This window comes from Choloepus didactylus, chromosome 19 (assembly GCF_015220235.1).
Source record: "Choloepus didactylus isolate mChoDid1 chromosome 19, mChoDid1.pri, whole genome shotgun sequence".
Taxonomy (NCBI): Eukaryota; Metazoa; Chordata; class Mammalia; order Pilosa; family Megalonychidae; genus Choloepus; species Choloepus didactylus.
Genome location: NC_051325.1, coordinates 12957152 through 12984863, shown reverse-complemented (window position 1 = coordinate 12984863; position 27712 = coordinate 12957152). Strand labels below are relative to the sequence as shown.

At 42.8% G+C, this 27712-nt stretch overlaps 1 protein-coding gene across 4 annotated transcripts in view; it reads left to right on the top strand.

The window, feature by feature from the left end:
* The window catches only part of KIZ (kizuna centrosomal protein), a 108993-nt gene extending 82425 nt beyond the window's left edge, over positions 1–26568 (top strand). For 3 of the 4 annotated variants that reach the window (XM_037811478.1, XM_037811477.1, XM_037811476.1), the window contains 4 exons: positions 10121–10225; positions 13416–13512; positions 24439–24482; positions 26411–26568. In XM_037811478.1, the coding sequence (XP_037667406.1) occupies positions 10121–10225; positions 13416–13512; positions 24439–24482; positions 26411–26514 (350 nt within the window). In that variant the 3' untranslated portion in view covers positions 26515–26568. Of the gene's footprint in view, positions 1–1018; positions 1134–10120; positions 10226–13415; positions 13513–24438; positions 24483–26410 lie in introns of those variants that run through there. The other variant, XR_005213057.1, reaches the window with a different exon arrangement.
* Positions 26569–27712: the final 1144 nt, after the last annotated feature.

The following is a 27712-nucleotide window of genomic DNA, read 5'->3' as shown; positions in this document are numbered from 1 at the left end:
CAGATTAATCGTAAGATCCTAAGGTCGGAGCTTATGTTACTATAAACTAAGGTGGAAAATGGCCATGTCCGTTGAGTTCTCCATTCACACGTGTGCATCCTCCTCCACACAGCCTTTCAGCTCCCGCATCGGTGTGAAAAGGCCAGTCTCCATGGGGAACACCCAGTCATTATATGGCAAACTACAGATGTTTCTGATTTGATTCTTTTCTTTCCTATAGTTATTGAATGTGTATCATTAGAATGAGAGCAGGGAAAAAAAAGTACCAGACAGGAAACTTGCTAGCACCTCAGTTACAAAGCCAGTCTAATAATTCAAAAATTTTAGCAATAAGGTTTCATCAAGGCCTGTTAAGATTTCTTTGAAACAGGCGTATTAGAATTGTTTAGATGGAATCTGAAAGATGTTATTCCTTTTTTTAGTTTTAGAATATCAACAGCAGCCATTAGTATTCTGAACAGAGTTCTGTTTGTTGTACATGTAAATTTACTAGTACCTTATTTTGTAAAGTGGTGTACTACTTCATTAGAAATTCAGAGGTCTGACATTAAATATTTATACAAGTAAATACGCCCTCTCACTGAGGTGCCGAGGCATGCATCTGCATATAGGCTATTTTGTTGTTGTTTCTAAGCAGAAGAGAATGGCTTTCTTTTATGGCAGCACAATTTGTGACATGATGATTAATTTTTTAAACCCATGTTTCTGTGATGAGCTCTGGTTTTGAAAAAGGAGTGTATGGTAGAGCAATTACTGTATGTATTCTGCATCAGGTAATATTTCACTCCAAAATGCAGAGATTTTCTTTTCTTTTAAACATTTGTCACAGTGATATTTTCATTGGATTTTTATTCTTCATTTTTAGAAAACATGGTAGAGTCCCTTCTTGATTATTTCCATTAATTGGTCAAGTATAGATGATCCCAAACTGTAGATAATCAAAAAGTCATCCGGATGCTTTTCCCTTGCATTTACCTTTGAATGAAAAAGTATCTAATGGCCTTTGAATTTATTTCAGTTAAAATTATAAAAGCCTTATTGTGAAGAAACCAGGAAATGACCTAGCTGCCCATTCTTCTCAAGTATTCTTTATAATCATTTCTTGTGCACTGTCTTTATAAAAGAAGACATAGGTGAGTACCAGGGTTTCAAATTCTTTTTCTTTTCATGCAGAAAGAGATGCATTGTGCCTAGAATTAATAAGGGCTATTTACCAGTAAGATTTTAAAAGAAACTGTAATTCTAGCAACCTCCCATTGGTTCATCAGTAGTTGGCAGTTAAAAAAATGCTTTGTGCCTGTTATGAGTATGCCAGTGTGTTAGACATATACAGTAACTTGGGAAATATGAGAAAACAACCTCAAAACCATTTGCCTTGTTGGAGGGCTGAGGCTCTGTCCTTGCCACTACACTCCCTCCCATTGCTCCCCAACCCCCCCCCCCCACCTGGCCCCCAGGATGCTGCTGGCTGATGCCTCCTGCACCTGATACTTGACTCTGCTTAGTCCTGTTGTGGTGTCTGTTATTGCAGCTACTTTGATCTCCAAGTTCTTGACCATCATCCCTTTATTAAATTTTTGTATCTTTTGGCATAATTATTTAGAGATTTGGCATTTGGTAGAGGAAGGCCAGTAAAGAGTTTGACTTAAGATGGAATCGGCCTGCCCCTTTTGTTATTGTCGAGGCTTTTCTGTTTGTGTAGGTGTGTGCTGGTCGTGTTTGTAAGGGCTACATTCTTCTAGAATATCCCCAAACAAAGGAATGTTCCAGAGGCTGTCCCCTGGGGGTTGAGGGGTGTGGCCCTTGAGCCTGGGCTTTGGCATCAGCCACCACTGTCAGCCCGGTCACTTGCTCTTCTGTTTCTCCACCTCTCTGAATCTCTGTTCTCTCGTTGCAAAAGCAGGCATAATACCTGGTAGGATTGTCAGTACAAATGAGGTTGGATATGTGAATATGTCAAGCATATACTAGGCACTCAATGCATGGCAGCTGTTATTTATAATAACAGTCTCCAGCACTTGCAAACCAGTGACATCTAGTTAAAGGAAACCTCACAAAGCAAAGAGGAAAGGAAGTAGGGGAGGAATGGGGATGAGGTGTCATGTCACATACAGAGACGAGTCCCTGAAACGGTGCCTGGTCACCTCCAGTCTGCTGTTCTGGCAGCTGCTCACCTTCCCTGAGTTGTGAGATCCACACAACTTGGGTGGATCTTGGAACTAAGATCCACCCAAGCGCTGTCTCGCTGTAGTTCTTCAAAGAGCGTACTTCCCTGCAGGACTGCTGATTGGTTTCTGCAGGACATTTCCACTGAAAAGCACAGGTGATGGTCTGAATCTGGAAGAATGTTTACCTTGCTGAAAAGGAATTTTGAGGAGAGCTTCCTGATACTTTCATAACTGCTAATTTGTCCCATAAGGAAAACCTCAAAGAAGAATCCTAAAAAGCTGATGAGGTGGCTCCTGGGAATCTTGTTGGTCCAGGTACAGATGTCTCTGCCCGTGGGTTCCTAGGTGCCCATCACTCATAGTGCTCCCAGCTGAGGGCACTGCAGGGCACTTGATCACCAGGCCGCAGTCCTCCCTTGAGGCGTTGCCTCACAAATATCGATGGGCTGATGTAGCATTTTTCAAAATGTGTTATGTGCAATGCTTGTCCCAGAAAATGTTTCATGGAAAACATTTTGTGGCTAAAGCCTGAGTGATCTCTTTCCCTCTGCAGTTTTCATGGTGCACAAGAGTATGTTGAAGACTTTTCAAAGACTTTCAGCAAATGAACTGTTTAAAGGTGTGAGCCTAGAGTTTCAAATAAACGTCATCTAGTTGAAAATGGAACCCTTGCTATTAACAGCTGCCAGAATTAATGTTCTGTGGACCATGTTTTGGGAAATATGTATGCATGTATGTGGAACACTTTTTAAAACCATGGGTCTAATGGGAGCACCAGCTTTCTCAATACGCTAAGATTATCTTCAACCTTTCCCTGTGGTTTCTTTTTTGTGGTATCCTCCCTCATGGATGTTATTATTTTATAATAAGCCTCTGGGCTACTATAGTGTAGCTAAACCCAGATGTTATGATGGAAAGCAACTTGTTGAAGTTGTTCCTCTAATTGGAGACCAGAAGGTTATGATACTGACTTTTGACAGTCCAGAAGCACTCTTCTTCAGTGTGGGGTCCTTCTGTGGGCATGTATTTGCTTTGCAGCCATTTCAGAAGGGATGTGGTAGAGGTGGAGGCCGAGGACAAATCCAGGGGCAGAGCTGGCAGGTTGGGCAGGATGGGTGGGAAGCTTTGAAGTCATTCCATGTTCAAAATGATGGGGGTCCTGGGGACGTTTAACCCGGAAAGGTACCAAAGCTAGCTTTAGATATTTGAGGGGCTGCCATGTACAAGGAAGAACATTTATCCAGCATAACTACAGAAAGCCACTCAAGGAACCTGTTTTTGTGAGTCTTCTAGGGAAGGTAGTCACAGCTAAGTAACAGAACTTTTTAGCTATTCATTGGGACAACACCTATCTTAGTGTCTTTCAGGTGTGAGGTTCTGCGCTGGGGTCTTGGACCATGGAGAGAACCCACTCTCTAGAGGGGCACTGTGGAAGGAATTCTTATTTCTAGGAGCTCTGACATTCCTCTAATGCTGAGAGACTGTGATTCTCACTCTACCCAGAGTCTAGAAAGGTTACGTGTCCTGCTCAAGGCCGCACAGCTAGTGGGGTGGGCCTAGAACCCAAACTTCAGCATTCAACCCTGAACTCTTTCCATTCCACCACTTGTCTCTCTCATTTTACCAGAAAAGCAGCTGCATCAGGATGTCTGAGTCAATAAATGTCAGTGGATATCATTAACAAAAGGTGGACTCCACAGGATTCTTTAGAGAGCAGTGATGAACAAAGTCATACCTTTCGGTTCTTTTGAGTGCAACCAAGAGAGCTGGGCAGCTTGTAAGGGTTTCTGAGTGTGGACTGCACTGAGAGATGTGCCCTCTATAAAATGGGGCAAACCTGAGTGCATCCCGGCTCTGGGGCTACGTGCAGGTGGTATAGTAATCAGGTCAGGGTGTCCCTGAAACACTTGGGCCAGGATGAAAGGAGAGCTACTTCATACCCCCCACCCAAAGTTTCTCACATTGGCAATTTTATTTGTATTCACACTAAATTTACCTTTTAGCGTTGAGTTTTAGTTTAGTAAAGAGGCAGCTTATGCTAAACTTCTTAAAAACTTAGCACCTAATAACAGTCTCTGGCACATGGTAGGCACTCGGTGTATCAAATGAATGACTAAAAGTGGGAGGTAAGGAGTTTTCTTAAATGCTCATTGATTCAGGCCAGAATACTATCTCTTTCAGTCATTCACTCTACCAACACTTTTCCCACCCCACGTGCCCATCCTGGCAAAGCTCATCTCCTTAAGCGCCATGTGAAAAGGGCTCTCAGCTTTTATCTCAAGAGGATTAAGCCTCTGAGAATGTCCATTCAGCCTCTCATTCTTTTGACACCAATTCTCTTGGTCAAGCTGTGTTGAAAGTGGTTGCCTGACTGTGCCGTTCCTCATTGATATTCTTTGGCCAGCTGGAATATTCAAGGTCAGATTAAGGTACATACATTTAGAAGCTTTCCGAGAGGTTAGCATGGATTTTGAGGGGGCCACTTGGGGTTCTGGGCAGTGCTTCCCTAAACGTTATTGCTTCAGTTTTACATCAAGTTGGAAAAGGGCTGGAAGCACACAATGGTCAGGTTGTCAGTGGGGACCGGATTTATCCTGGGAGAAAAGACTGCAACAGAAATTCGTGTTCTCACTGCTCTAGAGGCCAGAAGTCCAAGATCAGGTGCCAGAAGGACTGTGCTCCCCCCGAAGACTCTAGGGCAGAATCCGCCCTTGCCTTGTCCAGTTCCTGGTGGTTCCAGGTGTTCCGTGGCTTATGGCAGAGGCCTCCGACTTCCCGGGGCCTCGTCTGGGTCTCTGTCCTCTCCTCAACACCAGTCATTGGAGTTAGGGCCCATCCTAAATCCAGGGTGATTTCACCTCGAGATCCTAAACTGATTGCATCTGCAAAGACCCTATTTCCAAATAAGGTCATATTCAGAGGTTCTGGATGGGTATGAACTTGGGGAGTTTCTAGCCTTCAGTTCACATTATACAGTGATTATTCCTGGCCCTACCATAGATGAATGATAATATTACTGTTATCACTATTACTGTCATTATTTCTGATTCTTCTCATTTTATGTCACTGAGTACAAATTGCTAAAAATTCCTTTCTTAAAAAACTGATTAACTATACCAGTAAAATACCTGATTAAGATTACTAAAACTTTGACACATTAAAGTTTCCAGATCTTTGCCAGTTGAAAATCCATCCCCCACAATTGAGAGGCAGACGAAACAGTTTCAGTTCCATTTAGGAACTTGTTGCAAGCCTTGGATTTATTTTCAGTTTAATTGTTGGACTGCTCCAAAGAAATTAAGCATGTGATATAAATACCTGTTTCCTGAGACAGCCCCAGGCAACTCATGCAAATTAGGAGTTTTTCTGCTCAGTCTCTGCCCTCTGGGTGAGAATGTTGGCAATAAATGTACAGACCCAGGATGACTGGTAAAGTAGTTTTTTGGACATAGAAGTGATTCTTATTGTGGATCCAGACCTCTGCATCTCACATTCACTTAGACTCATGGCCTTAAAAAAATTCCTAAACACATCAGTTTTCTGCATTTTCAGAATTATGAATGAGTCCATATCCCAATATTTTCTCGTTTTTAGGTAAGCAGATTACTGGACAAATTATTTCTTGGTTTGAAGTGACAACATTTATCTTTCAAATTAGCTTAAGAAATATGCCCCATCATTTTTATTTTGTTACGCAAAAATGACTGAGTCTGCTGAATCAGCTGTGCATCCTGTGCAGTGTGGGAAAAAAAAACTGTATGGGTGTAGAAATACATGAAAAGTAATGGCACTGAGGGAAACTCACTGCTGAGAAAATATTTCTCAAATTTATTTAATTTTTAAAATGTCTACATATTTCCTATGAGAATAGTGCTTATCCTTCCTTGGCTGAAGACTCCCAGTTCTGTGTCAGTTCAAGGTCGTTTTTTTAGCTGTAGTGATAGGATTGTTTGCATCTCCCTTTGTTATTCCCTTTCCGGGCTCAACTCTTCTGTTTTCAGTCCGGATTTCTGAGAAAGCAGGGGACAGACCCTCTGCCTCTGAGCCGCCCCTGAGAGGCCTGCTGAACCCCCGCGTTCATCTGGCTCTTGTAATGGGTTGTTAAAAGCACTTGTTCATCAGATATTTTCTTTTTCTTTTTTATTTGTAGGTTTAGAAGTATTTTGGCAGGTGTACATTTGCATATAAAAGAGAATAAAGGATAAGAAGTTGAAGCTCTCTCCTTCTCCTCCCCTCACCATCGTCTCTCTCTTCTACCTCCCTTTATTCAGCATGTTTTCACTTTTTTTCTCCAGCTTCTTCCAATTTCTAGACCCAAAATGTATATCAAAAAAGAAAAAAACACTCTCAGTGAGCCTTCACTACTTTGCAGGAAAATAGATGATTTAGCTGCTTATGTAACAAAGTAGGGAAAAATATATTCATCTCGTGTCATCAGTCAGGATTTAATAGGCGGGGATAGATTTTAACCCCTTGGAGTTGGATATTGTGTGAGATGAGACCCCGTGCCTTGCTTTATGTTGTATATGGCAATATTTTCCACTTTTTAAACTTAAGTCTTGACTTAGATTTGAGTATATAGTGACGGAAAAATCTAGAACTGAAAGCTTGAGCATGCTTGCATATTTGTTTCTGCATGTATCAGAACATTCCAATTGAAAACATTGTTATTCTTTAGAAATGTCAGTTTTATCTGATTATCTTCTGAGAGTTTGGCATTACTGATGGGAGGAAGCGTTTCTCAGGAGTTCAGAGTATTAAGTCACAGGCTACAAAGTGAAGCCTTAAGGGACAGCCTGGTCCTCAAGTTTTCAGACTATGGTTTACTCACAATTGAGAAGACAACTCTTTCCATCTTGGACTGATACGAATCTTGCCCCTACTTTGCTTTATATCAGGCTAACTTGAACCTCTAGATGTGTTGCTTTTACTCCCTTGTTTAAGTGTTCTTTTGCCACTTTTAGTAAACACAGAAGAAAAACACCCACCACCACCTAGTTTTGCTGTTGCAGGTATATTCTGTTTGGCCTGTGCAGTGTTGTATTTAACAACAACAACAAAAAAAACATTCCACCTAGTGGCAATAGGCTGTAGTCAAGGAACAGGTGTCCCATAAAGACTGGACACGTGTTCTCCAGCCTGCTACAGGCTCACCCTTCCACTGGCTCCACCTAGCTGGAGTCACTTATTTGTGGGACCTGCTTAGCCCCAGAGTGTTTCTGCATTCACAGTTGCCAACCTGGCTGGTCTTTATTTTCAGTGTCTGTATCCTGGAACCACACATTCCCTTCTTCAGCCTTGTTTCTGTGCAAGCTGTGTATCCTCTAATTTTTCCTAATTATTTTAACCAAACTTTACTGATTTTGTTTCTCCTGTTTGGACCACCTCCCAGCCCTCTGTATGTTGTTTTATGTAGCCCTTGGACTAGAATAAGGTAAATAAGGAGTGATACATACCATGGGAGAATGGCCCCAGTTGCGGTGCATTCTGATCCCTGATACAGACCACTGTTAGCAGCATGCACTGCCTCTTCCAACCCCGTGGTCGGTTTGCTGTCTCTTGGCCTGCCTAGGTTGTTCCTCCAGGGGGATGTACTTAACCCTTTTACCTTTTAAGCTTCACTTTGCTGCAAGCCATTGGAGGAAGCACAGGTGGGGCTCGGGGAAGGCGATGTGCCTAGCAGTCCTCAGCTTGATTTTGCCAGCCCTTTGTTACTCTGGTTAGGGCAGCTGCTGCCCACCTAAAAATCCATCCAGGTGGGCTTCTGGGGCTCTATGTTTGGAAAAGGCCACAGTGGCTGAGGGGTCAAACACCAGTGAGGAGCCATGGTTGGGAGGGGACTTGGCTCTGGTTGAAGGGGACAGAAGACATGAGTCTTCTCCGTCTATAATCTTCATACGGCCAAAGGCAGCCTTGTGGCATGCACACAGCCCAATTCCGGATTCTAAGTCCTTCCAGAGTGAAGGGAAGGAAACCAAAGTGTAGAGTATTGAACAGGGAACTAGCCTGTCTTTTACAGAGGATTAAAATGGTCCCTTGCTTCTAAGAGTGAATCCGCTTCACATTGGTAATTTCTTCCCTTGCTAGACTCCTGCAGGTAATAATATCAGTACTGTCTTGTGGAATACTTAATCCCCCCAACTCTGGAATTACCCCACAACTACTAATTTGATATTTCTCACAGAAATCCTCTCCTGAAAGTAAATGCTGCATGTTTTTTCTGGTTTCTGAGAAGCAGGAGAGCTGGCTCATTGCAGTCAAATGATTTACCTTAAAACAACAGAAGAATTGAAAACCCTTACTCCAGGAGTCTGTTGATCAAGAAGTGGGCTGTCCCCCACCCCTACCCCTTTTTAAGAAAATTTTCTGTCTTTGCTATCTTTTCCTTGACCAAATAAATTTAATTGAACGTAGAAGTAGCATATGGTCATTAAGATCTGGACTTGTATCCTAAAAGCTGAAAGACTTTTTGGTTGATCTTTATAAAATAAAAGCATAACAGGGCATCTTAATCTCTTACCTTTTTAGAATTCAGAACTGTCTTTGATTTTATCAACATCTTCCCCTTCCTGAAATTGCCACACAACAGATAACATTGGAATAAAGAAAATCTGATTAATATGGGCATTAAGGTTATTTGGAGAGTGCTATGATGCCATCCTATTGGAGCCACCCTAGGATAGTGGGAAACACTTTTGATTCCCCAGTCCAGTACTTGGTATACAAGTTACACAAAACAATACTTTCTCCTGCTGCGTGCACCGCATCTGATATTTTCTTTACGAAATTTTTCAAAATACTAGTTCCATCCCACCAAACTGATTTCACAATCCAGCAATCATTTAAAAAAAACAACACAAAACTCTTGCCTTAGGATCTGTTATCTTCCAAAGTAAGAGTCCCTGATCTATACATATTTTAATTATATTCCAAATTATGATGCTTATTTTAAGTACTCATTTTTATCTTAGTGATTCTCAGTAGGGCAAGATAAGTTATATTTTTATTCTTTGGTGTGATGTTAGTTTTAATCCAGTAATAAAGGACTCATGGTTAAGTCCTTAAATTGAGCCAACAAAAAGCAGGAATGAATCCATTTGCCAGCCCCTGAGCTGACTGCAGGAATCCTTTTGTAGCTGAGTGGAAGATGTGGATGGTAGGTCCTGGAGGGCCATGGGCAGCCCATGAAGCTGTTGGAGTAAGTCTGTGCTGGAGCTCTAATTCTCTGTCCTCTGTTTCATCCAAGTGCCCTCGAAACTTGGGCCCTTTTTGCACTTTTTATCTCTTGTTTTTCCCAACAGTCTTTCCCAATTCAGCTTACAGCAGACATTCCTGGAAGCCCTGCATGGCCAAGGACGCACTGTGAAACAGAGCCAGGTTCAGGCTGCTGCCGATTCCTCTGGGCACCTGGCTCTGCTCCCTGCAGACTCTCTCTCTCCTCCCCACCACTAGCCTTGCTTAGGTTTTCTCAGCTGGGAGATTCTAAGTTCATTTTGCTGCCACTACTCTTCATAAACCTTCCACCACTCACCCAGCCCTCTCCCAGAGCCCCCGCCCGCACATGCGAGCACTACAGGAGTCCCAGCGTGGAGCAGTCCAGAGTGACCTGATCAAGATTTCCAGCATCGGTGCTGCCTCTTCTGATTCATTTCTGTAGTTGCTTCTGCAAGGGCAGGAGTCCTTGTGATGTTGAACCTATCCGCAGACCCACTTGAGATAATGGCTAGAATTGGGCTACCTCACATGAACTTGTACAACTTGTCTTTGAGTCTTGAAGCCTGGGTTCAACTGAATTGTTTTTTGTTTGTTTTCACAATTTCTAACATTTGACAGTTCAAAAAATAATAATCTGCATGCATTTGAAAAGTGTTAATCTAGTAGAAGAAGAGTTTAAGAAACTTCTCTCTGGCAGTAGACAATTCAGAATTTCTATGCTTTTTTTTCCTCTGCAGAAACAAAAGCCTACCAGTTGCTGAAGCAGTCTGCCTTTCAGGACAGTACAAATCAAACCGAAGACAGGTTTCAAAAGACAGATGTTCCTGCATCCCAGTTGTCAGGTAAGCAAGGGCAGAGGCGGCCCAGGTCATCGGGCCAGTGGTCATTCTCTAGAGCTTGCTTTGTAAGGAGCTGCCCCTGTTTGAGTGAGGGAGCATTAACTCACACTTAACTCACACACCAGGGTGTGAAAGAGCCTCCCCTGGATGTCTGCTGGCACCAGGCAGGACGGGCAGCCCATACAAGCCCCTCGAGGCCGCCTGGCATGCTGCCATAGCAGCTTATCATTCGGTGCCACAGGAGACACCCCAAACTCCTCTCCCCATCCCCCAGTTTCTTAGTCACCAAATGGGGAGCACCATGCTGGGCCTCCTTCCCTTACTGGAATGTTGGAGGGTTTTGAATTCTTTAAGTGAAAAGACTATCAATCCCCAAAAAGCTAAATTTTAAGCTTAAATGTAGTTCTTTCAATCTAGAATCTTTATTTCAATTGTAACTTTCCTTGTTTTTTAATATTTTATTACTGTATTTTTTTATTTTCCATAGTTTTCATTCTGTTACACCTGGTTTTTTTGTTTTTTTTTTTAAGATAAATCAACTCAACCCCCTTTTTGAAGTAAATGGATTAAATACATTTTTAATGACTTTCATGTTTTTATATAACCACCATGCCATAATTTCTATCAGAATTAAGAGTGATTTCTAAATATCACATAATGCCCAGTCTGTATTCAGATTTCCCAATAGTCTCAAAGATGTCTTCTTCAGATAGACGTTTATTAAAGGGACATACTTACAGTGCATCGGACTTAGCTGCCTGCTTTTGGAGAGCTGTTTCCCAGATAATATTGGTGTTAGAGTTAGTTTCTACAAAATCCAGCTATTTGGGTTGTTCTGAGGATTCTGTGAGCTACTGTGGGTTAAGTACCCAGTGAGTGCCTGGAAATCGAAGCCCCAGGAGTTGGCCCTTGAGGTGGTGGTTGTTAACTTGAACTCCGCAAATGTAAGACATTGTAGTTTGTTGAGGCATAGAACAGGCCCTCTGCCCTAATGGACGTTGTCATCTCTTTGGAAAGACATTACACTGGTGAAACCTTAACTGTTTGCATTTCATCACCTTCACATTTGAGTCACGGAATTAGAATCTAGAGGGAACTTAGAAAATATTTATTGAACCCCTTCATTTTACACATGAGGTCCCAAGAGAGTAATGCTGTGCCTAGAGCATTGCAGCTGGTTAGTAGGCACATGTAGTTTGGAAGGCAACTCCACAAATCTAGTTCTGGTAAGAAGATATTGCATAGTTAATTGGACAGGTTCAGGGATAAGTAAATTTGACATAAGTTGTATTCTCTTGGATGTGCATCAGAAAGTATGATACTATTAATATGCTAATAATTAATGTGTTTGCCGATTGATCTATTCATAAGTGAAGTGACTATTTAGAGATTATGTAATCAAGCACCCCCCTAGATTCAGTTCCCTCACTCCACACTCAAAATCACTGTGTGGACATCTTCTTGACCAAAAAGGGGATGTGAAATGAAACAAAATAAAGTTTCACTAGCTGAGAGATTTCAAATGGAGTCAAGGGGTCACTCTGGTGGACATTCTTAATCACTATATAGATAACCCTTTTTAGGTTTTAATGTATTAGAATAGCTGGAAGTAAATACATGAAACTATCAAAATCCAGTCCAATAGGCTTGACTCTTAAAGATGATTGTATAGCAATGTGGATTACAAGGGGTGACAGTGTGATTGTGAAAACCTTGTGGATCCCACTCCCTTAACCAGTGTATGGATGGATGAGTAGAAAAATGGGGACAAAAACTAAATGAGAAATAGGGTGGTGGGGGATGATTTGGGTGTTCTTTTTTACTTTTATTTTTTATTCTTTCTGGTGTAAGGAGAATGTTCAAAAATAGATTGGGGTGATGAATACACCTATAGGATGGTAATATGAATAGTTGATTGTACACCATGGATGATTGTATAGTATGTGAATATATCTCAATAAAACTGAATTTAATTTAAAAAATCACTCTGTGTGCTTTGCAAGATTCGTATTTTCCTGCATTAGGATCATAGAAGTGCTTCTGATAGTGCTGGCTGTCACTGCAGTTAGATATTGCCTTGTACCTGGGCACACATTGCTTTTTCACCCCCACTCTCTCTCTGCTCTCAGGGACTTCTGAGCCCCCAGGAGAAGCAGAAAACAGGCTGGGAGAGCAGAGGGAAATGGTAGCACATACCCCAGGCTAAACTTCACAGCACTATCCCAGGCATATTGTTGGGGATGTGTGCTCTGAACTCAGAAGCCCACCCCCGAATCCAACTATTGAAGTGCATTTTTCAGTTACTTTCTGCATCCAATGTCTTAGGTCTGGGTCTCTGGACCTGATGCTAAGGAAGGCCACTTAAACCTTGTGCCTTCGTTTTCACGTCTGTAAAGACCTTGTCCTGATAAACTCATGGAGACCCTTTTAGAGCTGAATACAGACACAGTTAAGAGAATCATTTTGCTGCAGAGGTTACATGCTGGCAAGCAGATGAGTTAGAAATTCAGCAAATGCCTTTTGCAAAGATAGCCATGCACTCTTTATTTGTGATCTCAGGCAACTGCCAGTTAAGAACCAAAATTGTGGCGGAAATGACCAAGGCTGAAGATGCTGAGGAAGCAGAGGTCAGGGATTCCCCTGCAGGCTAAGAGCATTCTGGGGACACTCTGCTGCCCCCCAGCTCCAGGGAAAGAGGCGTGTTGTGTATCTGCCTCACCGACCTTTCCAGACTGGTTAAAGAGTGGTCTTGATGGGATTCCATGGGGATTCAGTCTCCTCTGCATTATGGAAAAATAGGGGATTTGGCAGAGGGGCTTAAGGGTGGGTGAGGTGGGTAACTGTTATCCAGGTGTCAATTATTTCCGTCATCTGGCTCTGGGAACCTGTTATCCTGGTGATCTGTCACTGCCAGTGTGCCATACCAGTGTGATGACCCATGGGGTATTTACAGTAGAGATCTTTGGGTAAGCCACTTTTCGTGGCTTCTGTTTCAGTATCACAGTACACCCCAGTTCCTTTCAGTATTCTACCGACATCTCACTCCTTGCCTCAGAAGCTCCTTTGCCTTCTGTGGCTTGAATAGCATCTTCCTCTGTTTGACCAAAGTTACTGTGAGACCACATCTTCCTTCCCTGTGTCTCATTGCTGTGTGGCATCTTGGGCTCACTCTCCATGTCTGTGCTTATCGCAGGTTTGGATATTGGCCAAGGTGCGTTCAAGACAAAGACAACTAACAAAATCACGTCGGAAGGGAGTTTTTCATCTAGGGAAGGAAGTCCTTTGTCAAGGTAAAGTCGTGAAAGCTTTTCTGAATGGCAGCAACAAAGATGAGAAGTGTCACTTTGCACTGAATTAAACTCTGGCTACATGTTATTTTGCTGTGTGACTTGATGGAGGACTATGGTTTGGGTTTTTGTTTATCTAAAATAACAGTTGAAACTTTGGTCTACCTTTGAAAATATTTGCACCAGAGCCAAGTATTGTTTTGCAGCTGTGGTTTCCTTGGTTTAAGACTCAATTGACACCTCAGTGAACCACAAATTAGCGTCTACAGCTGCTCACAGCAGGACTGCTTAGAGACCACACAATGGAAGTTGTCAGGATAAGGGCAGAGAGAAACCATCAGGCCTTAAAAGAAATAAAGTGGCATGTTTCTTCTTCCTGAAACGGATGATATATAAACTAGCAATTGAGGGATATTCATTTTTTTATTCTTTTTTTTTTTTTAACCGAGGATTTAGGCTAGATAATTCTTTCCTTTTTCTAATCCATCCTTGTTTTTAGAGCCAACACATTGAAGAAATGTGCTGCTTTTCCCTAAAGAACAAAATTTATCTTCTTGCATTTGTTAAACTGTAGCACTTTTTGTAAGTTTTTTGAGCAATGACAAGTGAGCTGTGTATTGAATTTGTCATCAGTATTAAGTACTAATCATGCAGTAGCATCATATCCCTTAGAAGGAGTTTATGGAAATACAAGCAATTGTCTGATGAAATAACTGCCTTTTTGCTTTGGTCTAAATATTGTCTAAACGCCACAGCAAGTTTCCTTTTGTAATAGCATTTCTCATTAGAAAAATGTCCTTAAGATGACTTTGTTACATTTGGATTAAGTGCTTAAATTGGATGAAATTTTAAAACAGAAACATTTCTAACATCACAAATAATGTCCCATAAGATAAAATGATTTGATCCAAAAGTGTAGTATTGTTAAAAAAAAAAAAAAAATCCTATTTTCATTTATATTTTGTAGAAACATGAGAATATTTTTAAGACCTGGAAATACATTAAAGTGGGATTGATTTTTTAAACTAAATTCTTGCTTTTTAGAAACCGAACAACTTCAATTTTAGGAAAGTACTCATTTAATTATCAGAAATTATCTTTAATGGCTGGGTTTTCATCCATATTATTAAAGGAAGTGGGAGGTAATGAATTATAAGACAGGAAGAGTTTTAAAGTATTATATTTTTATGATTATATTCAATCAAATTCAATTCCTAGGTCTTCTAAAAGAAATTTTTAAAGACAGTAAATCCTATAAGGTTTAGTGTTATCATTTGGCCTAGTTCATCCCTAAGATTGTTAGGAGTGTTCCGTTTCTATTATATTTTAGAGACATTAATAAGCCCAATTCTTCTTAACTTTTTCTTTATGCATGTTCTTCAGGCAATTTTAAAATACATTCAGAAAGCAATTGGATCTTACAGAACATTTTCTCAGCCTGGTGATTTCAACTGTGTATTTCACTACCTAGAATGAAACATTTTTTTCCCCTTCAATTTAAGGAAGGGGCCTTTTGTTACCACTGTTGTTTCTTCATGAAATTAATTTCCTAAATAAAACACAAGTAATTTCAATGCCTCTTTGGGGAAAAAAAAAAAAGGTCTTCATGAAACCCTGGGTTCTAGGTGCTTGAGAATAATTCAGTGATAAGAACAGGTCTGGACATTGAGCGAGACGGTCTGGGGTAGTGTTTTTTGGGTTTGGTTCTTGGGCTGGGTTTGGTGGTGTTCGTTCGCCACCCTGGGCTTTGGAGAGCTGTGATTTTGCTGTTTGTGCCTGGATTCACTGAAATTTCTTAGAGGCTTACATTTAAGGAAGCCACTTACTGCAGTCACTCCTTGTGCTTTATTGCTTTTACAAGTGGTCTCGAAACCCAGTACTTGAGAATAAACATAACAGTGCACTGCTGCTGTAGCACTTTTAAAAATTCTTCTTTGCTCTACTTTGTCAGTGAGCTGATGAGCAACCTCAAAAAAAGACCCCGCTGGACCTAAAAAAATAAAAAAATAAAAAATAAAAAAATGGCTTCCTCTGATGTCCTAGAGACAGTAATTATGATGTGCTAGTTAAGCCCAAACTACAGCTGAGGGATTTTACTTTAAAGCAGTGGCTTGGGCGCAAAAATGCATTTATAGCTCTTTGTCTGCACCTCATTATGTGTGGGCCTGATTCATTAAGTAATTGGTTTGCAGTTGTTTACATGAGTATTAAGGCCTTCTTTTCAGCCGCCTTTGAGAGATACATTGTGCAAATGTTGCCTGTGATGAATGCAGAATGAGGGCCAGAGGGTCCGTCCTATTGGCTAAACAGTGCACTCTGTTGAAAAGCCAGAGAAAGGGATTGGGTGCTGCTTTGCATAGCAATGACTTTCTTAATAAGCGTTACAGATTAATACACACAAACTATAAAAGATGCAAAGAGATACTCTTAGCACATTTATACATGCTCATTTCATTGTGATGGTGGTGGGGTCTGCGTGCTTTCATATTCTGTTTTTCAGAGCAACGGATTCAGTGCATGAGCCGTAATAGAATCCGATGTTTATTGTATTATAAATCAAGGGCAAGTAGGCAGATCGGCAACAGTTTATTATTAAAGATTCTTTCAGTGTAAATCTTTTTCTACCATTGTATTTGCTTCAGCAAAATCATTTTGTGGTTGAGTGGGGATGAAAGGCATAATGTACGAAGGAGTGAGTTCTAATAGGAAGCTGTTCTCAGAGTAAAGACCACTTGTTCCCTTTTGTTCGGGGGTGCATGCCAGAGCTTCCTCTCTCTGCAAACATTGTCTCGCTTTACCTTCCCCAGGAAGCGGTTTTCACTCTCCCGGATCCATTTGTTCAATGGAGAGTGTATTTTAACAGCTTTTGCCATGTTATGTCGGCTCACTAGTTGGATGGAGATAACATTTTACCAAGAGGAAAGAATGTATGCTTGCAACATAATTTGCCCAGGGAAAGGTAGCAGAAGTCACCGAGCCCCGGCCCCCTGGCAGCCCCCCGCCCTCCGTGGGTGGTATTCCCTGCCAGCCCTGCAGCTACGAGAGTGGCCAGCGGGGGGCTCCAGCCTGCAGCCGATGTTCTGGTGGAGATGGTGACATCGCGTCTTCCAGTCTGGTTGCTGTGCCACTCTCCCCCAGAATAATAGAAAGATCATAAGAAATTAACAGTACGGTAAAATAAAAATGAATTGTTCCCAGAAGTCCTTTTAGGTCTTCTCCGTCTCTAGCTTAGCAAAATCTGCATTCCCCTTAAATGCTCCTGAATCAGCAGCTTTCTAAATAATCCACATGTTTCTTATCATAAAGCTACATACTTAATTTTTTTCTCTACAGAGCAGGGAAGAACAATTACTTGATTATTTGAACAAATTGATCCCAGGCAGTTAAAAATGGCATCTGCTTGTAGCGTCCCTGCTTGACCATCAGGGGGCGCTCAAACTTTGTCAAATTAAAACCGTTTCAGCCTGGTTTGCCTTTAAAAATTAAAATTAGTGTTTTCAGAGATTTGTTGGCACACTCATTGGGTTTTTTTTTTTCTTTTTGTATTATTTTCTTGTCTTTTATTTCTCAGACACATATGTCCGTTTTGAGGAAAATTCTAGTTGAAGGTGCTGTTTGAGGAATTTTAATACTTCTTTCCACTGGCAGTCAAAATCATTAAAAATTATAGAATTCAGATTCTAGAGACCACAGCTTTTCACAAGTTAGTTATTTTCGGGCTTATTGTACGGCCCTGGGCCTGGAAGTACACTTGTCGCCGGGAGTCCTAGATTGAGCTTGTGGCATGACCCTACCCTCAGGGTCCTTGCCAATTCGACTGACGCGGCCTCAGAGTCTCAACTTGGATATGTTTGATACGGAGCTGTGACTATATTTTCTTTCAAAAAAATTATTTTGCTCATGAGGTTGAGAGTCAGTGTATTACTAACAGGAAAGACATCCCCTAGGTCTGGTCTTTCCAAATTGACCTCCACCCAGGACCACTGCTTCACCTCTGCTGCTGCAAATCCTCCAGGGCTGCCCTGGAGTGGGCCACGGCCCGCACTCTGTGCCCACTGCCAGCCGTCACCCCCACAAACCTGTGCTCCCTCAGCCCTCTGGGCAGCACCAGCTGCTTGGCATTCCCAGATGCAACATGCTGTTTCATGTCCCCTGACTTTTCTTCCCTCTCTTTTCTCTTCTGGGCGTGCTCCTGCCCCACTCCTTCAGCCAGCTGGCTCCTACCTGATTTTCAAGGCTTAACTCCTCACCCTCTCCTAGAAGTGTCCTAAGTGGAGGATCTGGCTATACAAGATGCCCCTTTTGTGGCCCCTGAGGCTACTTCCATCCTCATCTGTAGCCCAGGGGTGAAAGCCATTCACAGGGGTCTCCTACCCCACGTTAGCTCCTCACTGGGGTTGGGAAGGGAGGCAGTGTCTTAATCACCAGTGCTAAATAATTGTTGAACTTGCTGAGTGCGTGAGCATCTTTATATAGTCCCACCATTCGCTCAAGCATTTTTCTTTACAAAAGTCAGTTGCACAGGTGTCCTCACCTTTCCGTGCCATTTTGTACCTGAGCTGCAAGGCATTGTGCATTTCTTTAGTTACTCACATGTTTGTGTGCATTGTGGTGAGGAGACTCTGGCATGTGGTCAAAGGGAGAGTCTCACAGTAGATTTTAGATTCTGTCCTCTCTGCTCATGCGCTCTGCATTCCCAGTTTTCAGGAAGCAGGCCTCTGGGTGAGTACTTTATAAAGTGTCTTATTGGGGTCCTTTCCTGACTGCTGTCCTGTCTGTCAATGAAAGGGTTTCTGGCTACTGGCCCTGAACTTGATGAGGGAGTGCAGGCCCTTGCGTGTTGAGGGTCTGGATGTCATCCCCCCAATTCCACTATGATCGGTTCTCAGCCCACCCTGCAGTTGCACTTTTTGGCATGCCTTACGTAACCATTACCATTTTGGTGTCTGTGTCCCCCACTGGCATGTGGGTGCCTCCTGGGCAGATCCAGTCTGTCTTGGTTGCTGCTGCAGCCCCACCACCAAGTCTGACTCATGGTGTTGCCTGTATATTATTTGCTGAGTGAGTGAGTGAGTGAGTGAACGAATGTGAGTGTGGATGAATGGGCCACTTCAGACTGGATGCTCTGACCACCCGCTCATGGGAAGCCTGGCTAAGCCTGTTTCCCTGTTTCTTCCCTGATCTGAGTGCTCTCATCCCATCAGACTCTGCTGCCCCTTGAGGAAGACACATCATGCATCCCAGGCCTGTTTTCTCTCAGTCTGTCCCTAGACCTCACTGTTCCTTGGCCCCTTTGCCTGAGTTCTCATCACCCGTTCCGTGTCTGCTCTCAGGCTGCCCTCCAAATGTGATGATAGTGCAGCACCACCACTCCCCAAAGGCCTGCTGTGTACAGGCTCTCGCTCAAGATGATCTCTGGACACCTCAGAACACTTCAAGGAAGGCAGTACTCTCCCCACCCTACAGACAAGAAAACTGATGCTCATAAAGGGAGGAAATGTGCCCAGGGCCACCCAGTGAGCAGAGTTGGGCATTGGGAGTAGGGTCTGTCTGCCCACTAAACTGATACTGTCTCAGCTTCTAAAAGCCATCTCTTCTCCAACTCACATGGCCAGCCAGGCAAACGCTACGTTAGGGACCTGATTCTTCTCACCCTGGGTTCTCCCTGCCCCTGCGCTATATACCGCTTCTCAGAAGGCCCTGTGGAGACAGGTATTTGCAGCATGTGCATTTCAGAAGTTAGTGTGTCGGGAGACGCATCTCCTCCCACCCTGCTCCACCACCTGCCTGCCCTGTGTGTCTTAGGACACATCCCTCAACATCCCTGGGCTCTACCACCCTTTCAGTGAAGGCACTGTATTGATAATCCATAGATTCTCTGCTATCATTTAATAATGGGTTTCTTAGCTATAGGTCTTCCGAGTCTCATTTTTGTCTCTATTTGCTGGCTTCACAAAGCAAAACTTAATACTTGCAGTAGTCCTTCCCACCTAGTTTTGTACTTACCTGGCTTTTTGTTGTTTATAAAGAGTTCTTCATGAATGTTCCATGCCCTCTTGATTAACAAAATTCGGCAATTGCTACCTAAGCAAAGTTCACAAGAGGCCATTTATGGCTGCATTGGCCTTTTGCTCATATAAAGTGGACAGTTAGTTGGCGTTCCTAGTATTTACTGTTGTTGTTGCTCTGCTGTGACATCATGATTATGTACATGCTGCTTGGCCAACCTTAACATGTCTTAAGTTTAACAAAGATGAGAACAGAAGTGACTTTGATAAGAATTATCTTAATCTGATTTATCAATAGCAGGAGAACTTATAGACAGTTACCAACATGCCTCTAAAAATAAGGTATCTTGGTGGACAGAGAGAAGAAATGTGATAAAGCCAGTGTGTTAACAATTGAGCTTCTCCATGGTGGGTACATGGTAATTCACGGTATAGTTAGGAAAAATCCTACCAAATATAACTGGAGATTCTGCAGAGATCATTGTCTCATTGTCATAAGAGCAGCAGAATGGCTGCATGTAATTTACTCAATCAGTTGTCTGTGATATCTTCCCTGAAAATGATTTAGTTTGAAGTAGGACGTCCTGTCTAATCGTAAACTTTGAGGAAAGAAATACCAAGTCTGCTACTTGGGTTCAAAGAGTTACCTGGAAAAGACGAGGCAGGGGACAAACCCTTTGGTTTGCTGCAAGCACATCGTGCCTTTACAACAGGGTGGCACACAGGCCAAATCCAGCCACTGCTCGTGTTTGTAGACTCACGAGTGAAGGATGGTTTTTACATTTTTAGGTGGTCAGGAAAAAATCCAAACAAGAATAATGTTTCATCACATATGAAAGTTATATGAACTTCAAATTAAGGTATCCATTAAAAAAAGGCTTAATTGGAGTATAGCCACGTCCATCAGTTTCCATATTGTCCACGGCTGCTTTTGTACTATGATGGCGGAGTTGCATGGTTGGGACAGAAACCATCTGACCCACAAAAATCTAAAATATTTACTGGCTAATTCTTTACAGAAAAAGTTTGCCAACCCCTGCTTTACAAGATAGAAATGTTATTTTCACACTCTCATAGATTTCACACACATTTGACAGAGTATGGTCGCCATATTCCATAGACCTATAACTTTAACTTCTTCTTGTCTTATACTTTCAAAAGAGTATTTGTTTTTATTTTTCTCTCATTTATGAGAACAGCTAAACAAGTTTGCTGGTTACATCCAGCTCTCCAAGAAAAGTCTTCACGCCATCTCTGGCTATGCCTTAGCTTTCTTTACACATTAGTTTAACCTAGAGAAAGAAATGGTGACCTGATGAATTGTGTGTAATAAAAATCAGTTTTGAATTGCAATGTCACATGGACTTTCATTTGAGTTTCAGAGATGGTTTCCAAAGGGAAAAATAATTGACCCTGAGATGTGGAAGGGTTAGGCGATGGGCAGGAAACACTTTCTCAGTGGGTGAACTGCCTGCATTTAGCTCACATTTCTTTAAGAAAACTAGTAAACAGACAATTAAGAACCCATTACACAATTAATTCACATTTCAGTGGGATGTTTACTGACTCCTGTGGCTTAAATGTTCTCAAAGGCACGCTGTGCAACCACAGGACAAACAGAAGCAAGTTCAAGTGGCCTCATGGAGATGTGGCTCAGGAATTCGCTCTTGCCTAGCATGCCCGGTGCAGCCCGGAAGGTCACCTCCACAGTGGACTCAGCGTCGCCGCCTGGCTTGCTCTTGACAAGTTGTGTGACTGCCAAACGCTTGCATAGGTGGTTTTCATATGAAAATGTTTGCAGCATCATTTATGATTTTGTTTTTTTTTTTTTTTTTTTTTTTAATCTCCTCCTTTGGCTTTTTCTTTTTGGTGTTTTTTTTCTTTTTTTTCTTTGCCAGTAGGGAAGTCAGAAGTTGAACAGCTTGATTCTAAAGCCACATGTTTAGTAGAAATATGTAAATCAAATAATCCCTCATTGACTATTGATTGAGTGCCTTTAAGCAAGGCCCTGTTTCGTGAGGTTTGTCCATCCATTCCACACATATTCATTGAGCACTAAGTGCTGAGCAGTGGGTTACCCAGGTGAGCTGAAACAGGTGTGACAACTTTGATAAGGACTGAGTGAGGGGAGGGGCAGGGATAGGAAATGGGGAAGGTGGGCTACTGCAGGAGGGCCCACCCAGGGTGGGGGGGGGGAATCCACCTTGTAGGTCCTGTTCAGGATTTAGGTTTTTGTGCCAAAAGCAATGAGAAGGCATCGAAAATTTTTAAGCAAGGAAGTGGAATGATCAGGTTTATGTTTTGAAAAGCTCACTCTTGCTGCCACATGGAAACTAGATCGTAGCAGGGGCAAGATGGACGTGGGGTCACTCATTAGGAGGCAAGAGATGCTGGTTTTGTTGACCAGAGTGGTGACAGTGCATATGTAAAAGTAGAGGACACGGGGAGGTGTTGGGAGGTAAACCTACCATGACCCAGGTGCTGGCTGACTGGGTGGTGGAGGGGAGAGGAATGAGACAGGGACTGGGAGGGACTAGAGTGCCATTTGCCTTTTGGTGGGAGGCAGCGGTTCGTGAGTTTGGTGGTGGGTGGTCAGGTTGACTGTGGGGTGCCTTTGAGGCAGCCAAGTGGAACTGTCCGCTGGGCTTTGGGCATGATTTTGGAGCTCAGAGGAGTGACCCAGGCATGGGGACGTGTCCAGAACTCACCTGCCTCCGTGCCTCTGGTCACATCTAGGTCTCCCACTGTCACATCCCTCCACATCCTGCTCCTCAGTTCCAGCCTGTGAAATCCTCTCCGTGTTTCAAAGCAGAGTTCTCAGGGTTTCTGCAGCCACCCCCATCACCCACCTCCACACTCCCACTTATCCCAGCCAGCATGGATCGTGCCTACTCCCCAAATTCTGTGGCTCTGCTTATTTGGACCACAGCTGGCAAGTTGGCCTCTCTTGGCCCAGCATTTTTATGATCACCTCTCTCCTCCAACACAGATCTGTGTCCCATGTAACAAGAGGAGGGTGACTAGCAGACCTGTTGGAAAGAACGCTGTAACAAACGCTCACACGATTGTGGAGGAGAAAAGAATTTATTCACGATCTTTCAAGAACAGGCACACAACCAAAAACGTGGCAGGCACACAGCAATATTTATATCCTATGCCTAACATGCAAGTCCCTCCCCTGTTTCTCCATTGGCTGGATGCTCCAGAGGGTACAGCCTATCTGAGAGAGCTCATCCAGTTTAAATTTTCCGCCGAGAGTTCCTGCCTTTGATTATAGCTAGCGCCAACTCTGGGCTTACGTCAGGAGCCCTCTCCTTCCCTTTAACTTCGGAGCCTGTTTGAGCCAGTCTTGTCTAGTTTCCATTTTTCCTGCTCCACGTTGCCTTTATGTGAAAGCTAAACTTAACCCTTTCTTACAGACCCAACTCATGATTGTGTTTGTTTTGTGAGTGCACATGTGCATGTGTGTGTGTGTGTATGCACTTGTAAGATAGTTTCCGGTGGGCCGATGTTCATGTCCACCTCACTGGCAGCTTCTGTGACTGTCATCTGGTGCTGGACTCTCTCATGCGATCCCAGGGACCCTCCCCTCTTGGTGGTGAAATGTCCGTGGACCACTCTCTACTCCACCACAGCAAATAAACAGGACCTGAGTTTAAAAGGAGCTGTGACAGATATTGAACCAAGAAAATGATATCTTAAGCTTATTTTACTGGGAAAAAAAAGCTTAAAATAAAATGTAAATTATGACAACTCTAGCAAATGGCAGATTTTTAAGCCATAGGTTAACCAAATTAGGGGAATAGGGAAGGAAAAGATAAGTTCATGGGGTTACTCACACCGAGTTGAAAAGCTGTCACAGCACATGTGGTGGAGGGTAGGGGGTGTCTTTTTTTAGGCATTCTTCATCTCAAAGCGTGGACTCTGTTTTAATGAAATAATCTGTAAACATGACTGCAAGCTAATGCTTTGGCAAAACCACAAACAAATCAAAATGTTGCGCTATATACAGAGAGTTTCTTTTTTAATATCTCCTTTGACCATACAGCATAAACCTTAAAGAATTTAAGTATAATAAATTCTAATGATGTTTTCAGAAGTAATTTTCAAATTAATTAAAATTGCAAAACCTGAAAAGACACACTGAGAAATCGTATCTACCAGAGACCGCTTTCTTGTTTCTTGGCTTTAGTGAAGACGTTGCTGGGTCCCAGATGCCGTAGACATTAGCATTTTATGTATTTGGTGCACAGAAACCTCAACACAGGTGCCCATGATGCTTGTCTTTTTTCTCTCCCTCCTGTTAATATTTTTAATTAAGAAAATTGAGAGTTTGTTTGGAACTCCTTTGCTAAACGGTTGGTGTTGGTATCAATGGCTTGACTGTGAGAAATATTTTAAGTTCCTAGCCAGCCTGTCCTTGTATTCAAACATCTTGAACTTCCTACTTCAGAGAGCTCATGTCTAGCTTCTCTTTATACATTAATGTTTTCCAGAGGATCCCTAACTGGGAATCAGGCCTCTGCCTCCCTGCCCTATAGTGCCATTTGCTGGCAACAACCGGGGACATGCAGTCTGCAGAGAAGCAGAACGAGCTGAGGACACCATGAGTTCTGGGCAGCTGGGGACCCGGTGGTAGAGTCCCAACGAGGTCTCCGCAGGGTCTGCTGGGTGAATGGGGCAGGGGCCACCGTCACGATAGGGACTTCCCGATTCTTGTGTCAGCAAGTCCTTTGATGCTAGCTAGTCCTGATGCTTGCCACTTGCCTTTTGCTTTTGAAACAGTGGGAGTCAATGAAAAGTGTCTGGCCTTTCAGTGACTACTAGCACGTACTTCCTACTCCACTGGATATGTTGCGAAAATATTAGTCTGAGTGCCTTTTTTTCCCCGTAACACTTAGGCTATTTCTTTGTTTTACAGACATGAAAACAAAAGGAAACTAACTGCTAATTTAAAGATTAAAGGTAAGAGAAATAAACAGAAACCAGATTTTCATTTTGTATTTTAACCAAAAGACGTGACGTGTATTTGTTTTCTGTGCCCATAGTGAAGGAATGGGAAGTGGGTTTGTGATTAATGGCCTAGTTCTTGCAACCCTATTCAGGGGTGATTTCTTCTCTGAGGGGGTCTGCTTTCTGCTTCTCACAACCTCCGACCTCATTCTGCAGTAGCAAAGATCTGGGACCTGCGCACGTGTGTGGTGGGCCACACTGCATAGCATTTTAATTTGTAAGGATGAAGTTGCAGATCCTGCATGTCTAATTGATTACCAAAACCGGCATATTCCTCTTAGAAGATGCTTCTTGCCTCTCTCCCCATTCTCACTGCCAGTTCCCCCCAAATACCTATTGCTCCTGATGAACATGGCTCTTGCAGAAGACTCGAACTGGCTTCCTCACATCAGCCCCTTCCTGACTCCTCACTGTCCTCTACCTGGCCAGCAGGATCCCAAACCTGACTTAACCTTCTTTCCTTCCTACTTCAGAATTGCTGATTCCTCCCCACGACCTGCAGGATGAATCTAAGCTTTATCTATGGTCTGACCCCATCCCCACTTTTCCAGCTCAGTTCCTCCCAAGTGCCCTCTTTGGGTCTAGCCACAATCAGCTTTCTCCAGATACAGCGCACTCGTGCCTCTGTGCCTTTGCCCATGCTGTTCCTTCTGTGTAAATTTCCTTTCCCTTCTCCTCAGCCCAGTGAACTCCTATTCATCCTTCCAGGTCCAGCTCATGGGAGGAATCTATCCCTCCTTCCCTATCTGTGGCATATCCCTGGCTGAGCTTGGGCCCTCTCTACTCCTGTCTCCTTAAACTCCATCCCCAGTGGGTTGTAATTGAGAGCATGGGTTTGAGTCAGATGACCTGGGGGAGAAGAGTTTCCTGGCTTGACCACCCACTAACACTGTGGTTGTGGCCACTTATCCTCTCTAAGCCTCAGTTTATTCAGTAAAGTGGATATTAAGACTTGCCTTACCAAGTTGGTGCAAGAACTAATGGGTTTACAATGAAGTCAGCCCATGATTGTGCTATACAGACATTAGTAGTCATGGAAGATGGTCACGGTGGCAGATGCTACTGGTGCCCCCACCACATCCTGTCCAACCACCCTGGAGGCCACAGTTCATGAAGCCCATGCCTGCAGCCCCTACATCAAATGGCTGCATAGCTCTGCTCGGGGCTTTCTCTGGCCACTGGTGCATGCCCAGCCCTCGCTGGGCAGCCTGGAGTGCCAAGGAGCTGATGCCCCAAACAATCCTCAGCCAACAAGAGGTGGGGGTGGGGCCATTGAGGTGTGTTCCACACACTGTCTCAGAGGGTCCCCAGCAGGATTGAGCCCCAGGTGTCCACTGCCTGCACCTGCTTACACACCTCTCCCCACAGCCCTCCCCATGGTTCCTGCGGTCACCTCCCAAATAAGCAACATGTGCCCAAGTCCTGTGTCAGGGTAGATATCATCACTTATTCCCTCACTGTGCCTTTCCCTTCTCCTCTCTGCTCTTGTAAAGAATCAAGGGAGATAAAATTGAAGGAGAGGCTGAGGTGAGGTGGTGACAGGGCCTGATAAAACACCCCAGGTAACCTTGTTTCCATGTGGCCCGTGATTTTAAATCCCCCATCCTCCAGTAAAGAGCTGGGTACAGCAGACCTGAAAAGGAAGTATTCAGCAAAGTATTTCCCAAAACAATGCGTGGAAGGCATTGTGAAGTGTGTGGGTGTACAGTGCTGGCAGGCAACCCAGGTGGCCTGGTCAGGTACGTCATGTGGAATCCCTGGCAGGCCTTGTGCAGGCCAGTGTTCAAGTTGATCAGTCCTGCTGAGCTCTTCCCTAAACTCTTAAACTGAACTCATCAGAGTGCAAAGATGTTAAACAGCTGTCTGGTTTTGTCTTGCAGCCTTCTGGGGTGAGTCTGACGACAGTAACTCAGAAATTGAAGCTGCTTTACGTCCTAAAAACCATAACACATCCACTGATGATTTTGATGATTTTTATGATTAATAAGCTGTAACATCTGTTGGAAAGAAAAATAAAAAGTCTTTAAACAAATTGAAACCCTTTGTGAGGTCCAAAATAAGCATGTCCTTTTAAATTGTTTAATATGAAAACTTGGGACCTACCTTACTGTTCAGGTGAAATTCCATGCATAAATATGAACTAGCATATTCATTTTTAAGACATTTTTATTGTGAAATTTAATTCTTTTATTTTTATACATTTTTATTGTGAAATTTAATTTAGCATTTGCATTTTTAAGTGTTATTAAAGTAAAGTGATGAACACAATCCTCGTCAAAATTCCATTTGACTTCTTTGCAGAAATTGACAAGCTAATCCTAAAAGTCAGCTCTTCATGACCTTGGATTAGCCAATGATTTCTTAGAAATGACACCAAAAGCACTAAGAACAAAAGAAAAAGTGGATAAATTGGACTTCATCAAAGTTAAAACTTTTGTGCTGCAAAGAACACCATCAAGAAAAGACAAACCACAGAATAGGAGAAATATTTGTAATCCGTATATCTAATAAGGGCTTTGTATATAGAATATATATAAAGAGCTCTTATAACTGAACAAGAAAAAAGCAAACAACCCAATTAAAAAATGGGCCAAAGTTGAATAGACATTTCTCCAAAGATAATTTATACAAATGACCAATAAGCAAATGGAAAGATGCTCAATCTCATTGGCCATCAGGGAAATACAAATCAAAACCACAACAAGATACCACTTCACACCCACCAGGATGCTTATAACAATATTTAAAAAAACTGAAAATAGAGAGTGTTGGGAAGGATGTATGGAAGTTGGAACCCTCATACTTTGTTGGTAGGAATGTAAAATGGTGCAGCCACTTCAGAAGGCAGATTAGGGGTTTCTTGAAAGGTTAGACATAGAGCTGCCACGTGACTCGGCAATTCCACTATTAGGTGTATTCCCAAGAGACATGAAAACACATGTCTGCATAAAAACTTGTACACAAATGTTCATAGCAGCATTATTCATAATAGCCAAAAGGTGGAAACAACCCAGTTGTCCATCAACTTATGAATAAGTATGTGAAATGCGGTATAACATGCAATGGAACATCATTCCTCAGTAAAAATGGAGCACTGAGACACGCTACAACACAGATGCACCTTGAAAATGTGATGCTAAGTAAAAGAAGCCAGTCACTAAGACCAAATATTGTATGATTCA